Source organism: Penicillium brevicompactum (genome assembly GCF_028827555.1).
Source record: "Penicillium brevicompactum strain IBT 35665 chromosome Unknown utg000001l_segment0_segment1, whole genome shotgun sequence".
NCBI lineage: Eukaryota > Fungi > Ascomycota > Eurotiomycetes > Eurotiales > Aspergillaceae > Penicillium > Penicillium brevicompactum.
The window spans coordinates 92,700-110,360 of NW_026623204.1; the positions used below are offsets into that span (position 1 = coordinate 92,700).

At 50.1% G+C, this 17,661-nt stretch overlaps 7 protein-coding genes across 7 annotated transcripts; 5 read left to right on the top strand and 2 right to left on the bottom strand.

Moving 5' to 3' along the window:
- Positions 1–404: 404 nt before the first annotated feature.
- N7506_002469 (uncharacterized protein) lies at positions 405–920 on the top strand (the record flags this gene model as incomplete). The annotated part of the gene is made up of 1 exon (XM_056951764.1): positions 405–920. One exon carries the CDS (start codon positions 405–407, stop codon positions 918–920), a length of 516 nt encoding a protein of 171 aa, XP_056814915.1.
- Positions 921–1,402: 482 nt separating this feature from the next.
- Positions 1,403–2,254, top strand: N7506_002470 (SAP domain-containing protein; the record flags this gene model as incomplete). Its single annotated transcript, XM_056951765.1, has 1 exon — positions 1,403–2,254. One exon carries the CDS (start codon positions 1,403–1,405, stop codon positions 2,252–2,254), a length of 852 nt encoding a protein of 283 aa, XP_056814916.1.
- Positions 2,255–4,373: 2,119 nt separating this feature from the next.
- On the top strand, positions 4,374–8,846 carry N7506_002471 (uncharacterized protein; the record flags this gene model as incomplete). The annotated part of the gene is made up of 1 exon (XM_056951766.1): positions 4,374–8,846. The coding sequence occupies one exon, from the start codon at positions 4,374–4,376 to the stop codon at positions 8,844–8,846; it is 4,473 nt and encodes a 1,490-aa protein (XP_056814917.1).
- Positions 8,847–9,525: 679 nt separating this feature from the next.
- N7506_002472 (thioesterase domain protein) lies at positions 9,526–10,683 on the top strand (the record flags this gene model as incomplete). Its single annotated transcript, XM_056951767.1, has 1 exon — positions 9,526–10,683. One exon carries the CDS (start codon positions 9,526–9,528, stop codon positions 10,681–10,683), a length of 1,158 nt encoding a protein of 385 aa, XP_056814918.1.
- Positions 10,684–11,168: 485 nt separating this feature from the next.
- On the bottom strand, positions 11,169–12,607 carry N7506_002473 (cytochrome P450; the record flags this gene model as incomplete). Its single annotated transcript, XM_056951768.1, has 4 exons — positions 11,169–11,319; positions 11,371–11,537; positions 11,595–11,909; positions 11,957–12,607. The coding sequence occupies 4 exons, from the start codon at positions 12,605–12,607 to the stop codon at positions 11,169–11,171; spliced, it is 1,284 nt and encodes a 427-aa protein (XP_056814919.1).
- Positions 12,608–13,681: 1,074 nt separating this feature from the next.
- Positions 13,682–15,439, top strand: N7506_002474 (uncharacterized protein; the record flags this gene model as incomplete). The annotated part of the gene is made up of 1 exon (XM_056951769.1): positions 13,682–15,439. One exon carries the CDS (start codon positions 13,682–13,684, stop codon positions 15,437–15,439), a length of 1,758 nt encoding a protein of 585 aa, XP_056814920.1.
- A 134-nt stretch (positions 15,440–15,573) lies between these two features.
- Positions 15,574–16,629, bottom strand: N7506_002475 (uncharacterized protein; the record flags this gene model as incomplete). The annotated part of the gene is made up of 1 exon (XM_056951770.1): positions 15,574–16,629. One exon carries the CDS (start codon positions 16,627–16,629, stop codon positions 15,574–15,576), a length of 1,056 nt encoding a protein of 351 aa, XP_056814921.1.
- Between the last annotated feature and the right edge of the window lie 1,032 nt (positions 16,630–17,661).

Here is a 17,661-nt window from a genome sequence, read left to right on the forward strand (position 1 = left end):
CACCCGCCAAGGTATGCTAATGACACAATGCCAAGAGGAAGACCAGCCCTTTGAGTATATGGATCTACTAGGATTGTCTGAAGACATCTACGTTCGAGTGCCCCATTTGATTAGTGCTTATATTATTGACGTATATCCCGTGCAGGAATGATGAAAGTGTGGGTTTCAGAGTCGGGGTCTCCATGATTCCCATACCATTTTAGGAAACCAAGTCGAGGATCGATTGGGGGCGAGAGAAATCAGAATAACTGCAGGTACAGGCAATGTTATGATATTTCATTGGCAGAGACATGAAGCAGAAACAAACATATAAAGAGACGTATGATACCTGATATCCCATAAAACCAGCATCCTGGTTTCTCAAGATACATACCTTCACTTTTCACCAACCTGCCACCACCACCATGATGTACTCCTCCAATGTTGCCAAGGCCTTGTCACTAGGGACACTCATGTTTGCTTCCACCGGCTACTGTGGTCAAAAGCTCAATGCTGTCTGGAGCAGCGGGAGTTATTCAACCATATCTCCACCCTCGGGTAGCGCCATGATCGGACACGACAGCGGCTTCTCTCTTCTCAAGGAAGACGGATCCCAGGTCTTCAACACTGATTACCCCGACGGCTATTCTCCGTGTATGGGTGGAGATGGGGCTCTTTATTCCCTCACTGGCGGATGCTTGGAAGAGGGAGCAGAGCTCCAATTCTACTGCTATACACACGCCGAATTGCCAGACAACTGTGCCGTTCGAGACAAGGACGGCAATGATATTGCTACCGGAGAAGGTCAGGATGACACAAATTTTATTGGTATTGCTATCAGTATCGATGGATATTGCGGCGTGTCTTTTGAACTTGCTGATGGCGTCGATTGTGAACCCGGCGTGACTGGATTCGAGATGAAAAAGATCCACGGGGCTTAAGGGACATTGCTATGTTTGTGATGAGAGAAGGAATTGCCTGTTAGACAGAATATCGGATTCTAACCATGTAGTAATTCCGAAGGTTCAATTTTCCCCAAGGAACCGCCTATATCTACATCTATGAAACCTGGATTTTCCCTCCTAGTCGCTGAAAGGCCGAAGAATGTGATAAAAAATAGAGTTTCACTATGTCAAAGGAATAAAGATAACTGATGTCAATTACTTTGTTTGACAGGGACCCCTGTGAGTGGCGAAGTGCATCTGCAAAGAGGATGGAAGTCGAGGGAATGTCGTGTTGGCTTTGCGGCCTGAGGTGTCCAATTACATACACATCTGTCACTCAGCTCCTTCAGTCGCGTCTTCAATCTCAATTTCATTTGTTCATCCAATCTTACGCAAAAATAACGACAGAGTGAATTTTTCATATCACATCGCTCTTGTTATCCCTGTCTTTACCTGATACCACCACCCCGATCGCAACAATGACCGACTACAGCAAGAAGACCAACGCCGAATTGGTCGAGATCCTCAAAGCTCGATCGCTCCCCCACACCGGCAAAAAGGCCGACATGGTTTCGCGCCTTCAAGAAAACGACGGAAACAAGCCCGCCGATGCTACTGCGACTGACGCTGCTGCGCCCGCCGCCAAGACCGACACCGAGGACGTCATCGACTGGGACGACGAGCCTTCAGAGACACCCGCGCAAGCTTCCACAGAAACCGGAGCTGCCGCAATCGCCGCTGGCGGACAAGGCGCAGTCCCTAACCCTGTCGCCGTGCCCAACCAGAAGCTCGACGAGGACCCTGCCACAACCGACGACCTCAAGGTTGAATCGACCGGCGCTGCGCCCGAAGCCGCCACCCAAGCCGAAGCCCCTGTTGAACAGAAGCCTGCTGTCGACTACACCCGCGGACTCCCTACAACCGATCTGGAAGCAGAACTGGCCAAGCGCAAGGCCCGCGCCGCGAAGTTCGGAATTGTCGAGGATGATGAGACGGCGTTGAAGGAGGCTACAAAGCAACTCGAACGCGCTCAACGATTCGGTACTGGAGTCGAGGAAACTGGGGTCAGCCGTCTTGATCAGGCGCTTCCTGATGAGCGGCCTCGCAAGCGCGGGAATGATTCTCGCGATGGCCGTGGTGGCAAGAGACGCGACACCGGTCGCAACCGCAATCGCCGTGGCGATGGCAACCGGAATCGCAACCCGGACGGCAACAAGACCAACGCTGGTGTGAAGAAGCCCAATGCGGGTGGCAATGCACAGAAGACCTGGAGCGAGAAGGACAATGCAGCCATGGAGGCTCGTAAGAAGCGCTTTGCTGCTGCGGCTTAAGTGTTCTGTTTCTCTATCTCAATGTTAACTATCTCATGGGCGTTCTTTCTTTCTGTGTGTTGATATGCTATTGGGCAATTCCAAGGCCATCTTCTCGGCCATCTCCATTCGATTTGTTTTAATATTTGCGGAACTAGCAGTTTGTGTGTAAAGACCTCAGACCCTCGTAGGATGTACGGAGTAGTGTAGTGAGGACGTTGCGTCTCAACTTCCCGTCTCAAGGGAGGAAAACTCAATCTTAAGTTCTCTCGCGGCGCCCAGCTGGAGTTCCCCGGTGATTGTGTGCGAAGACAGCTGAAGAGTGCATTAGTCGCTTGTTCCTGCGTGGGGGTTGGCCAGTGGCCGAGCGAGAACAAGCCAAAACGTGTGGGATCGACCGTCTCTAGCCGTGCGAACAATCCTCATTCTCTTGAGCATTGAACATTGCGAGTTTGAAAGCGCTACTCCGTACCGTTCTCCCCACTTGGGCTCCGCGAATGGAAATCCACCAGGCGCCTTTTTTTAGACGGTGGCTGCAGGGCTAATCTGCGATGATCCCCCAGGGCGTGTTCATTGCTCCATCACTCAGTGGGCCATCACAGCCTATGGGCTAGCGGCCTCCACAATGTTGGCTCGAACATTGAAACATCCATCCCAGTTACGAGTGATACTACAAGTGCGAAGGACAGACGGATTCGAGGCCCACCTGTCCAAAGCTCAGAAAGGCTCGGGTCGGGCCTTGGAACCAAACTACGCACAACTCTGGATGGCCGGGGATCTCTTAGCTGAGACGAGAGATGTCTCATGCCTCTGCCCGAGACATGATTGGGATATGTGCGACGGTGTCGGAGTATCTCACGGCGCGTAGGATGCACCTTTACGTCTCTCTGCATATGCATGCCTTCAATCTACGGAGAATTCCTTGAATGCAAGATCTCCAGACTACGGAGTACTAAAACAGAAATGGAAAATGATTAATTGATAAAGCGACAAACGCATTGCAAGGCCCGTTCAAGTCGATCTCGCCTAGTTGGGATCGACTCGGCGTCTCCGGATGCGTTGTTCAAACGAGAGACGCGATAACCAGTATAGCCAGGGCGACACGGGCTCTTATGCATGCACTCAGCTTAAGTCTACTCTGTACTCTGTGCATTAGATCTCAAGTCAGCATGTTTGAGGCAGGACAGATCAGGACAGAGTAAGCCATGACAAAAGTAGCGTCTTATGTCCTAGCCTGTCAGAAAGTGTCTAGTATACCTTGCCGCCGAGCGTGGAATCCGTAGACCGACAAATTGCGACTAGGAAAAGACCCTCTGGTGGGCCTTCGGCCCTTTAATCCCCATATGGGACTTCCGTGCGCACAACCCTGGGCCACTGGGGAATCGCCCTGGGTATTTGTAGAATTCCCGTTTGACTTGCAAGGTTTACTGGGGCCATATCATTCAACTAAATTCACTAAATCGGGGTCTCCAGTGTCTCGACTCATTTTCATCACGACAGTCACGGTGAGATTCTCACCAATGAGAGACGTGGATTGGAATCCCCCTGTCGATATCGGAGAGGCCGTCTAGAACGGTTGTGTCTATATGGTCATGGCGGTCTCCAGGCTTTTTTCTCTTCTCCACACCGAGGGGCAATCCCGGTCAGCAACATAAATGTCTGTCTCGTCCATTTCTACAATTTATTGTTTGACGCATCTCTTTTTTAAACTTATTTTGTTTGCTTTTCAGCCTGATTTGAACTCTGACGTGGCCAGGGCTCGGAAAACCCTGAGATCGCAACGCCACATTGCTCCATACTGTGGCGAAGCAGCTGCAGCTACAATCCACAATTCTTTTTTATCTACTTTGACATCTGCAGCCCGGCGATTTTCTATTAATCTTCCGATGTGCTAGTCGAGTAGTTGTGCGACTGTGATGCCAATCTGATTCTTTTTTTTTGATTCTCTGCCTTAATTTTATACCCCACTATTGCCCCTCGACAATATTTCCGTTTGACATGATACAAAGTGAGTCGAAAAGATTCAAGAATGGACTGTGGCTGACGAGTGCCTTGCAGATAGGCGTGATGGTTACTATATTGAAGTACATGTACCCATCTAATCATACGTTCCTGCATTGCAGCCAAAACCAAGTACACAATGTCGTACGGTTCTGATCACATGCATGCCTCTGGCTATGGACATCGTTCTCAAATCGCGAGACCTGCAATTGACCGGAATTTGAGAAGCAAGGCATCGGTCTCTGATGCCGAAGATCCCCCGGCCAAAAGATCAAGCCGTGCCCATCGGCTGTCCATGCTTCCGCGTCCCAATATCGGTACTACGGCATCCCCAACTACCCCGGTGTCTGCCTCGTCCCAGAATTCCACCCAACGGTCGTTCTCATCGGTGTCGACCCCAGAGGCAAACCCCTCGCTGTTTGTTACTGGACAACAATTGCCCCCGAAACGAGTTCGGAATGTTTTACGAAGAAGAGCGCCCACAATAGGACAGCATGTGGAGCAGTCTCAGTCCAACAAGCTCAGCCTTGTAATCCCGCAGGGCTCTCAGGATATCAACATGACCAATGCGTCCACATACAATCAATCTGCCTCCTCACTATCGGCACAATCTGCTAGTCCATTCAACCCGAGCCATAAGAATGATAGCAATGTGACATTAAATTCGGCGAGTTCCAAGTTCAATGGCCCGAAGGAGCTGGCAAGTCTTCGGACTACAGTCGATACTCAGAACTTGCCACCCCCTCCCACGCCCTTCTTTTCGGCAAGTAGTCCCTCAACAAGATACTCGGTGTCACCGAGTATCTGGAGTCGAGGGTCTACACCAACATCATTATCTTCCTACTCTCCAGGTATCGTTCATTCTACGAAAATCGGTCGGCTGCGACAACCGAGTCCGTCTCAAACAAGATTGCCCGTCTTTTCTCCACCGGTCCACCCGAGCCCTCAACAGGATATACCAGATGTGAAAGAGGAAATCCGAGCAGCTTCCAAACATCCCGAGCAGATACCAGGACGCAAAAATGAGCGCGGTATCCAAACGACAAATATTTCGTCTGCCAACATCGCAGGTCCCCGTCAAGATCCTCCAAGGAAACTCTCCGTCGGTTTCAACCATACAGAAACCGCTGAGATCGACACTGAGAAGGCTCGCAAAGAAGTCGAAGAAGCTGAGAGGCGTTTGTTTGGTTCACATGGGGCAACACACTCTTCCCCCGCACGCACAGCCGAGCCACCGCAGACTCCACCTCGACCAAGCAGAGATGGAACACATAGGCTGGAACTGGAAACATCTCCAGTGGTCCAAAGTAATCTACGATACATCAGATCGACGGGCCATACGAGACGCGAGTCAATAGAGAAGGTTCTTGCGAGCCAGCGACCAACCCCTACTCCCAATCAAGCTGCAGCTGCATCAAACGACTCGCTACATTCGAGAGGGCTATCACAAATACCTTCCCGTGATGGTGGATCTCCAGTCTTATCACGAAAATCACCTCGAACATTGACAAAAGAGGCACCAAAGGAGAATGTGGAACCGAAAATCCCAGTGCCTAAACGATTCGGTCTCTTCCCGAAAAAGTCTAAACCAGATATGACGGAGAGCACAGCTGAAAATCCCCGTCTACCCCGTAAAGGACCTACGGCAGGAACAGGACATGAAGGATATGGCAAGTATGGACAAAGAGGTCGCAAGGCAAGTGGGAGCAGCAGCAGTGGCACAAGAACCAGATCAACTAGCACAGCTCGAAGTGCCACCAGCAAAGGGAGTCAATCTAGTCGTCCGGAATTGGAAATCGATGATTTCTTGATGAGTCGCCTCGAACCCGTTATTATCAACGGTGGCGGAGTGGATGGTGCATCATTATCGCGAACACAAAGCGAGCAGAGTATGAGCAGTGTGAGCGTTGCATCTGTTTCTACCCTACCCCGCCAGGCGCAATTCTCATACTCGACTGGACCATCTACCGATTCTCTCGCAACATCAACCGAAACATCAGGCGAGACTCTCACGCTGGATGGATTCAATGAAGCAGCGCGAAGCCGGAGCCCCGAACGCCAAGTCAAGTCTGGAGGTCGTCCTCAAACCAAGTCGCGCATGCCGGTGCCCAAAGGAAAGAAGCCTGGCATTTTGACGAATCCTCAAGCTTCTGCAACGAGCACCTCTTTGTCAAGTCAGCAGTCAAGTATCGCGGCGCCGAGTCAGCAAACTCGTATCGCCCAACAATCTCCAAACAAGCAAACGAAGGTCCAACCGACTGAGCCCCAGCAAGCCAAGAAAGGAAAGGGATCCATGTGGAGTTTCTTCCACAAAAGTCGCGGCAATGAGCAAAAGACGACGCCTCTGGAGACAGCACCTCCAAGTACCAAGCTTCATGCCGCCATAACCCCAGTACTGAACAACCGACCAGTTGCCCACTACGCCTTGGTAGATACTGATTCAGATGAGCTGGATGATATCATCCAGAACATCGAAGACTCGCCACCTACTGAAGAGGAAGAAGCATCCAGACCGGTAGAAGTTCCGCGAGGCTTGAACATCAGAAAGAGAGAGCCCTCTATTCTGCTGCCCTCTCCGCCGAAGATGCACGCCGAATTCGAGAGGGACAATACTCCGTCACCACGGACAGCGATGTTTAACCGCAACTTGATGCCTAAAGAGCTTGAGCCATCACCAGAGCGGAAACCAAGACGGTTGGCCTCCATTGGCCGTATCCCCCAGGTAGTTTCGAGGCGCGATAGACATCACCGGCCGGCCATGCAATCTTTCTCAAGGCCATTTAGCGGCATTGAGTCCCCGTCTCTCACGATTCCAACCACAGAGTCTACTCGAGAGGCCCCGCTGATGGCTAACACCCCTTTGAATGTGCAAATGCCATTCGATCTGGGATTCGCGCCCAATGAGTCTCCCGAGTGGGGTCGCGGTTTCAACCCGACTTTCAGCGCCGCAGAAGACACCAGTGCTTTGGAATTCCTTGCTGGTCCATTTTCAACTTACGAGTTTCTTCAATTCCCTCCGAAGAAAGACTCCACCTCGTCAGAGAGCTCTGGGGCGCTGGCTGCAGTTACAGCAGTTGCACCAGTTCCCGGATCCCCGCCCACTGAAGACGAGGTGTGGAATGAGTTTGATGATTTAATTGACCACGTTCTGTCGCCAGACAAATCGACGCCTAAGCCGGAAGAAGTTGAAAAGACTGATGAAGGGGGCAGGTTTGAGCTCGCTACTATGGCAAGCAGAGCGCTTCAGGACGAGTTGAATAGTGCTCACAATAATAAGCCTGTGCCTGATCGCGCATCGGTTCGATCAAGTGCTAGCTCTGTTCACCTCCGACGGTCACGAATTGTGTCGGCTCTGCAGTCGTCTACGGCCCCTTCCTCTCAGCCTTCATATAGCGACCTTGCCACGCCGTATGGTGACCTTAAAGAAGAGAAGGATGACCTTACTGAAACCATTGAGCCGTCCTCGACTACCGACCAGCGCCGTGAAAACCAGTCTAACTTCCTTAACTCCCTCGCTGCCGTCCCGTCTCCCAGGCCCAAATTTCCTCGCGAACAAGAGACCGGATCACCTGAACATGAGTGGGACGTGGTAACTAAAACCAATATGCGCTCTGCTTCACTCATGACCAGCCGCTGGTTGTCTTTCGGTCGAGTCCTTTTTAGCCCGGCACACAACCACGTCAAAGCTGGAGCGCAGGGACGAATCCTTGTGATTGATGGATTGGGTAACGATGACTGGTCATTTGATTGCTCCCTCGCATACCCCGATGCAGAGGTGTATTGCCTCTCTGGACGCCCAGGCTCAACCTTAGTTCCTCACCCTGCGGCATGGCAGCCTCCTACGAATCACCATACCGTATACCACGGTGGACTCGGGAATCCACTTCCCTTCCCGAAGGACTATTTCACCGTTGTGGTGCTACGCTTCCCCACCGTATGCTCCGAAGCCGTCCAAGGCAACATTGTCCAAGAGTGCAAACGCGTTCTTCGCACAGGCGGCTATCTGGAAATGACGCTCCTCGACCGCGACATGGTTAACATGGGACCGCAAACCCGCAAAGCAGTCCGTCAACTGAAAGAAACCACCTGTCTATCCGACTCGACCCTCTGCCTCAAATCCACCAGCGACTGCATCCAACGCGAAATCGGCGCCCAGGGCTTCGACAGTCTCCGCCGCTGCATAGTTCGCATCCCAGTTGCAGGAGTGGTTCTCCGATCCTCCGACTCATCTTCATCCACCAACTCTTTCTCAACGACTGCCCATCCTAACGCTTTCTCGCTGCCAACTATTGCTATCACTTCTGCAGACAGCCAGAACAGAGGACTGCCCTCCAAATATCCAGATGGAAATATCTCCCTCGGGGACCTCCTCTCCGACCCATCCCCGTCGCCAGCAAACGATGAGTCCATTGCTAAGATAGTCGCTCGTGTCGGACGTTGGTGGTACTCAAAGTGCTACGAAGATCCCATTCTCTCAGCTCACTCCACCCCCAACATGTGGAATGACCGCAAGGTACTCCGCGAGTGCCAGAAGCGCGGAACTGGATTCCGCATGTTCATTGCATACGCTCAGAAACCGAGCGAGGTTCCCCGGCGCACTGCGAGCGTGTAAACGATATCATGATCTGCCTTTGTTTTTGTTTTTGTTTTTGTTGTTTCTTTCTTTCTTTTTTATGAGATCCATGTTGCATACGGAAAACTAAATACCCACGAAGTTCAGTGCTGTGGAGGACAGGCATGAGCTCGAGACTCGCGATTCTGTTTTGATTTATGATGCTATGACTTATGTGCCATACAGAGGCTTTTTGGGGATTTGTACAAGCGGGACTTAATATGGATATACCACCTACTCTAATTACCTTCGTTCTCTGAGATCATTGTAGGCTGCTACCAACCATGGAGATACTCCGACTAAACCACAGGAAAGTATCCTCGACAGCCCTGGGCGAGACCATTCCTTTGCAATGTATACAGCTATGGCAGCGAGAGGTACTTTCCATTTTAGACATTCAAAAAATATCCATGATCATAATTCAAGACTCCCGAAAGACCTACAACTATAGATAACCTTGAAACAATAGAAACATACAAATATGGCAAGACCAGTGAGGTGAAAAGCTTGTACTCCAAAGAGCAATCTTCAGGGCTGACATTGTTTGCCTTTAAGTTCCTGGCACCCTGTCTTCTTTCCATTTGGTTCCTGGCGGCCTCTTTCTTCGGACCCTCTTTTGTTGTGACATCTCGGCCTATCTTCCCCACACTCCAACCCCAACCACGCGCAACTCCGCAATATGCCGTTGTTTGAAGGAGAGCAGTTGGAAACCCGGGGTGGTCACCCCGTCATCCACAAATACCTCCCTGCCAAAAGAAACACGAAGCCGCTTGTGGTTTTCATTCCGGGCATGGCCCACTACGCTCGCATCTCTTATGGAGGACACGAGGGCCACCGCAAGGAAGACTTCCTAGCCCACTGGTTTAATTGTCGTGGCTATGGTTTCCTGGGCATATCCTATCCTCTAGAGTCCGAGCAACCCCTCATGTCGGCTGTCAGTCCCAACTTCACAATCCACGAATGGGGCAAGCAGACCGCCGCTGTTATCGATTCGGTCATCACCACACACAATCTCTCCAAGAAGATCATTGTGCTTGCTTGGAGCATGGGCGGCAAGCTTCTCCAACCAGTTACAGTTCAGGCAAAGAAATTCGGGATCAAAGTTGAGCTATTTGTCTCCCTCGCAGCCACCCCGGCTCTTCCCGGCATTCTGCCCGCTGTGTCAAAGGCCCATTTCGATAAAACCGCCGCGGGTTACACAACCAAGAAATCATTGGAGGGGAAATTCCTGCGACAATTGGAGGAGCAGCGCCATCTTCAAGAAAACGTTGAGAATGGCTCTCCTCGACATATCATCGATCCCGCCATCTACAAGAAAGATTACATTGGCGCCACGCCTATCGGCCTGACTACATCTGGATTCCGGTATGATGTTGACACAGGCGATTTTGTACAAGAAGTCGATGAATGGCAGATTATGGAAGACGGCAAGGCTCATGACTTTTCCAACCTTCCACCAATGGCGGCCATATACCCCACTAGCCCCCTTGACCTCCGCCATGCTTTCACTGACAAAGCCACTTGGTCATTCTTGATGATCCAGCGCACTATGAACATATTGGCTCAAGACGAAAGGATAGACGATTACTGCCAGCAAGGAGAGGATGCACCCGTTCCTACACATGCATCGGGCAGAACTCGTTTCAAGCAGACGCAGAAGTTTGTTACCGAGATTCCAGAACTTATGACGACTGCTATCGATGGCAACCATTTCTTTTTCGTGGGGGAAAAAGGCGCGCGGGAGACTGTCGAGAAGGTGGTCAAGTTTTTGTGGAATAAGCGTGACATCGGCTTAGGCATGGACTTAGAACTGTCCATTCCAGATGTTTCAGGGTAACCTACATGCCAGCAACCTGGTCATGACTGAATCTCATATCACTATTGAGGTCTCATTACCCACCTGGGCAGGGCCATATCCTAAACGATTTTGCTCATGATTAGGAGCTGCAATTGAATACGCCATGATCCCCAATCCCTAATTCTCTGTCCACGGCTTAGCCAAGACTTCCCTTGACCAATCACAAGTACTCGATGATTAGTTTGAATGACAGTAAAAAAGACAGTAAAAAAGACAGTAAAAAAGACAGTAAAAAAGACAGTAAAAAAGACAGTAAAAAAGACAGTAAAAAAGACAGTAAAAAAGACAGTAAAAAAGACAGTAAAAAAGACAGTAAAAAAGACAGTAAAAAAGACAGTAAAAAAGATAGCTCAAAGGACAGAAAATAAGTAGCCTTGGGATCACGTCTATTGAACGACGTTCACTATTGGTTGAAAGCAGCACAATCCATGGCATATCGAACTTGTAAGGCTTTGTATTGAAATCTACACTAGGCTCAAATGAACTTTCAGTGGCCCTTTCTCCCACATGAGGAAGTTTCTCTGGTTCATCCAATCTTTTGCTTCATGATCAAGGGTGATATCGAATTTGAAGATGATCAACGCGAGGATCAAACGCATTTCGCTGTATGCAAGGCTAGGAACAAATTAATACCAATATTCTCGCATTGCACTTCACTGTACTTACTTTCTACCAAGGCAGTTTCGCGGCCCAACGTGGAATGGCTGTAGCACTTCTCGGCGGTCATCCGCGAAGGCAGGATCACCCAGGAATCTCTCCGGGTGATAGTTATTAGGGTCTTTGAAGTACTCTTCGCGTCGATAGAGTGACCAATGATGAACCGACACAAATGTCTTTGAAGATTATGTTAGTTGCCGAGAGAATGACGTTTGACATGACGATGCGCTTACCTTGGGTGGTATGTGTTGGCCTCCTATGATAGCACCACCATCAGGACTCAGACGAGGAAGTCCGTTGGCAATTGGTGGGTACATGCGCATGGCCTCGTCAAGGCATGCAAGCATATAAGGCAAACCGTTGACAGAGATCAAGTTGATATCTTTTTGTCTTTGGAAAGCCGAGCGCACTTCTGCTTTCAATTTGTCGTGGGCTTCTGGGTTCGCGAGAAGGAGGTAAGTGACTCCACTCAGTAATGAAGCCGTTGTCTCTGATCCCCCAATGATGAGAATTTCGGCATTTGAAATCAGTTCATCAACTGTTAGGCTCTGTGAAATGTCAATAGTTATTCTCAGAAAAGTGTATAGAAACCCACCAACTCGTCCTTCTTCCTCAAAAGTCCTTCAATAAGATCCGGTCGACCCTCTTCCTTTTCCATTCGACGCATCATCTTCTGTTGAGTCATTCTCTTGTGCTTTTCGTGGGCTTCTTTCATTGACTTAGGTGCCATCGCGATCAAGATCCGCTTCAAAAGCGGGTAAAACGATAAAGTCTGCAAAAGAATTCCGAGTCGACCAGCGTCGAATATCCCCTGGATCCACCCATCAAGATCCGAGCCCTGGAGACAGCCAAATGGCTCCCCGAATGCTAGATCTCCAATGATATCGAAAGTTGTGAAGTTGTACCAATCCGACAAGACCACGGAACTACCGGATGCGCAAAACTCACTCAGCCGATCCAAGAGCAGGTCGACATACCCGCGGATCAAAGGCTCCTGATCTCTCATCGCTTTCTCAGAGAAACCATGCGCCAGCTGTCTTCGCAGACGTCCATGTTGATCTCTGGCCGCGTTCACCACATGTGTGGGCTGGTCTTCCACCGGTCGGTAGAACCAGTCGGCCTTGATGAATTCATGTTGACCTTTCCTGTGGCCCATGATGTCTTGCCAAGCATCCGGGTGTGAGAATGCCAGTTCATCCGGCGCAATGCGAACAACATCGCCATACCGCTTATGCATTTCCAACATATCGAAGGGGAGCGTCCCTCGGGCTGCTTTCCACGAATATGCCAGCCGGGTTATTTTGTGCTTCAAAGGCCCTGGAAACCGACTCAAAGGGTGAAATAGCACATTATAAACGACTTTTGAAAAAATATAAAGCACGCCCTATAGAAATTAGGAACGGGTATCCAGGAGAGACATTGGGAGTTGTTGGAATACCGTTAATAACGCAGCGACTAGCGCATGCTGCACATCAGTTGATATGCCCATGTTTGCGATCGCTCTGTATCATTTCAAAAATTGGGCGATAGACAAGGTTATGTACCCGGAGACCTTGCCGAGGCAAGTGCTGATCGACATGGACTGTGGCGTTCAAACTGATTCAGGTCCACGAAATCAGGATCCGAACCCGAACCCGAACCCGTTCCACAAATTGGGCTCGCAATACGAATACGAAATCCTCACCTCCTATATCTGGAGCTTGATATTTCTTGGTCAACTTTCGATGAGTAACACAGGTATGCACATTTTTTTCCGATGGCTGACCTGTGAATGAGTGTGAGCTCTCAATGAATCCGGTCACTATGTTGAACGAAAAACCGAGGAAACGGAAGCACACGACTTGGTCTCTGCCATGAGCTCTTGAAATGTCGATTTTGTTGGAGTTTCAATGAACGTAGAGCTCAACTCGTCGCATCAGTTATATACCAACTTGCACAAAAGTAGAAGTTATACGGAGTAACTTGGCCTCAACTGGTGGGAGGACGGAGAATATGAGGCTGACGGCAGGCAAGTGGGGCCTCGGACACTGCCACTGTGGCCGATGCGGCTCATCAACAAGACACAACTCCTTGTTGACCCCACCTATCCGGAAAGCCACTTCTCCAGAATCGAATAAAACTTTTGTTTTCTTTCTATCCCTGCCTTTTTAAACTCTTTCGTCTGCCGCATTAGCGATCTCGCATAAAAGAACCAACAGCCTCGAGGGCTTTTGCCTGTGCTTACGAGACCCTTCCCCTCTTGGCCTCCGACAGTCCGACCTATCATTCCAGCTCGTGCATACCAATCAAGTTTGCTGCAGTCGGCCCGCAAATAATTAAAATGCAACTACTCGACTTGCCCCATGAGTTGCTTCTGAGTATATGGGAGGCTACTCAGTCTGAGCCGGACATGTTTGCGCTAGCAAAAACATGCCACTATCTTTATGATGACCTAGGTCCCAGATTCTATCGTCATCTGGTCCACGGATCAGATCTATCTCGCCGAAGAGCAATGAATTGGGCCGCACAACAATCGTCACCGATCCCAATGCAAAAGCTTCTTGACGCAGGCGTGAATAGCTCCCACCAGAACGAAGTTTATCCGGTGTGCACTGCAACCAGACATCTTCAGTTGGAAGTGATCAAGCTTCTTCTCAGTCATGGATTTGACGTGAATGAAATTGAGCCAGAGGGATCTGAGATGGTGCAAAATGTTTGCCCTTTGTGGCTTGCTGCAGTCTATGATCAACCAGAACTCACCAAAACACTGCTTGAAGCTGGCGCAAATGTAGAGGGCTCAGCTCATGGTATCTCTCAAGAGAAGACAGCCTTATCTGTGGCAATAAGTCGTGGAAATTCCCAGGTCGCAGGCCTTTTGCTCGAATGGGGGGCTTCTACCGACATCATAATGGACGAAGGGTGGACACCCATGCAGTGGTCAGCAAGATATGGCGAGAGCGAGATCATCAAACATCTTATCAAGAGAAATGTTTCCCTTGACTACGGACCTATCATTGTTCCTCTGGCATTGGCAGCACGTAGATGTCAAGAAGAGATAGTCGCACAGCTCATCGAGGCCGGTGCTGATATCGAAGCCGTGAACAATCGTGGTGAAAACGCTCTCCATGAGGCGGCAGCGTATGGACACGAATCACTTACAGCCTTTCTGCTGTCGAAGGGGGCCAGAGTTGACGTCCAAGATTCGAACAATTTAACGGCGCTATCGCGATCTGTCGGGAACAAATACCCCAACCCTAGAGTGATCCAAACACTCATTGACGCTGGCTCAAATATCGAGCACAAAGACTCTCGTGGAAGAACACAGCTTGCGCTAGCTGCCACGCGTGGAACCCATGTCGGTGTCAGGATTTTACTGCAGAACGGTGCAGACCCGACCTCAGTGGACGTCGATGGATACACTGCTCTTGCACATGCCGCTCAGCATGGACACTCACTCATTGTTCTCGAATTTCTCACTTGGAACGAATCAAACAAGGCGACCGAGCAAGATTCTCTCGCGTCATCGGGCAAAAACCGGACATGCGCGAGTTTCATTGATATTCCCGACAACCGAATCCGTACGCCGCTCTTTCTTGCGACTCTTTACGGACAAGAGGAATCGGTCCGCATACTTGTTAGCAAAGGCGCCTCCCTGGACATTGCAACTTGCGCCGGTCGGACTCCCTTGTCTTTTGCCAATGATACCAAAGATCAAGTCTCTGAGATTGAAAATGACATCATGCGGCGTATTTGGATATGGCTCACTCGTCCCTCGGAGATCACACTCGACATGCAACAGATCAAAAACTCCTCCAAAAAGACCTGGAGAGACGAGGTTGTGAGGATGGAATGCGACTGGTGTTTGAAGCCCGCTAGCGAGTACGACACGGTCCTACATTGTGACACTTGCAATGGCGGAGACTTTGACATAGATCTGGAATGCCTTTACGCTGGTGGGAGTTGTCACGACAAGGGTCATACGTTAAGGAAAATGTACGAGGTGAATGAAGAGTATGTTTCTGCATCTGATGAACTATTCGAGCAGCCCCTTGTCGATCTATCGATCCGAAAACCTATCCTTAACTCCAGGGGTGTCTGAAAGAAAAAAAACCCCATATTAACTCATGCTCCCATGCCTGTAAGGCCTTCCCATTAGCTAGCACCAATATGAACCAATCAGGGCCTTCGATATTCCTCAGGCGGTTGGCGAATGTGTCGTCTAGTTTGACTCTTTCAATCTGCGTTGATGATTTGATCGGGCCACAAAAGCCACACTCGGCTCCCGGTGTCCAGGACAGAGGAGAGCTGTGACAGGAGGCGCGAACTGAGACCTTCCATCCACCACATCCACTCAATCTGACGAATGGCCACACACCAGTAAGCGAAGATGATCAAGGCAATGGGTTCTTCCCGAAGCAGCAGATTCAGATAATCGTCGGGGATGTCGAGTAGCCAGCGGAAGACATCGGCAGTCTCAAGTCGTCCCTTGCTGTCGGGCTTCATGGTGACAGCCAAGGTGCGCGCGAGCTCATCCAGAACCTCTCCGTAGACACGCAGTAGACCCGGGTCCTTGGAGCACTTCTTTTGCACCATCTCTTTCAATTCCCAGACATAGGGCGTGCCCTGTTCAAGCGACTCGGGCGACTTATGAGCAGCAGAAATGAAAGATCCATTCAGGAAGATGGGTGCGAGCTTGCCATTCTTGAGATCATCACCTCCGCTCTCGATGATAGTCTTCGTTCCGCGGAAGAATTGGGCCCAGTTGGATAGATTGCCACGCTCGAAAAGAACCAGGAAATGTTCTTCCTCCTGTGGCTTGGCGCAAGAGTACAGGCAGGTCAGGGTAGAGAACATGAATAGCGCAGCGCCGTTCTTCTCAGCAAGTGTTGCTACCATGGGGACGATTTGCTCAAGTGCGGCGTTGTGGTGCGCCTTTGCCAGCTCTTGGTACCTGACGCGTCGGGATTCGTCGGAGCGTGCGATGTGAAGCGCGGAGAGGGCCAGTAGAGCGTGCATGACCGGTGCTGCAGAGAATCCAATTCGAGGCGCCTCATCACGCCAGACTGCCTGGACTGCTGGGCTTCGCGAGAGCGTGTAGCAAGTTGAAATCGTGTAGTGATGGAGAAGCTCCAGGCTGAGCCAACCCACGGTGGGGTCGAAAAGTGGCATTGAAGGCAGGCTTGGAGAGCCCTCCTGAGTAGTTGGAATAGTAGGAGACATGACTGAAGCAATTCGTGATTCTGAACTTTCTGGCTCAGAGAGCGCAGGAGGTGTCTCTGTGGCGCTCATTTGTGGCGCGGAGGGGACCGGGGAGGGATTGGCAAATGCACAGTCTACTCCGTGTCTCTCGCAATTGGCACAGATTGGTTTACCCTCGTCGCACTGAAGGGTTGTGAGTCAGCTAAAGAAACATCCCAACGTTTGCATGTATTGATGTCTGGTCTGAATACTGTACCTTGATTTTTCTTCTTTTGCACTGCGCACAACCAGTCCGTGACTTCTTGTGCGAGCGGCGGCCTGGAGGTGGAGAAGCCATGTCAGTTGTGGCTCATGAAAAACCTAACCCAGCAGGCAATGTATATGAAGCCAACCATAAGAAAAGGAAACCAAGAAGCCTATCCAAATCGGAGTAGTTGTGTGCTAGGGGATGGGCGCTAACCGGATTGCGTTAGCGTGATAGGAAATTGTGGGGAAGAGGTGAGGCTGGACGGTGACGAGTTGTTCACCCTCGAACTCTTCCCCCTCCCCCCGCCCCCGACCTCACGGCTTTTCAATCCTCAATTCTCTCTCCTACTTTTCAGAAACAATGGGTGATTTGGCATTTGGGAATTACAAACTCATCAATCCATAGGCGCAGAAGCAACAAACAACATTGAGACTGTTAACACTAAGAGCTCAGCGCTCAGGCGTGCTAAACACTAGGCCAAAGACACATATAAGGATGAAACATCATTTATCCCTGTAACGCTACACCTATAGATCCATGGATGTATCATAACATGCTACATCCCACATGCAGTTGTAGGCTTGTAGCACAGATGAACAGATCCAATACTTCTATGCGCTTCTCGACGGCCTAATGGAGTTTGATCAGTATCCATCTCATTAGATCTTCCAAAATGAGCAAATTTACCCTGTCAATTGGCTGGAGCCTGTGAGCTAGAATTCTCTACATGTACAATCAATCACTAATCAACCACTTCCAAGGTTTGTTGTGGAGAGAACCTGGGCACCTAAACACCCAAATATATGATCATCTAGCGGGTGATTTTCCAAGGTTGTTACTTCCTGTCGTCTAGGCGCAATTAGCATAGGCTATCC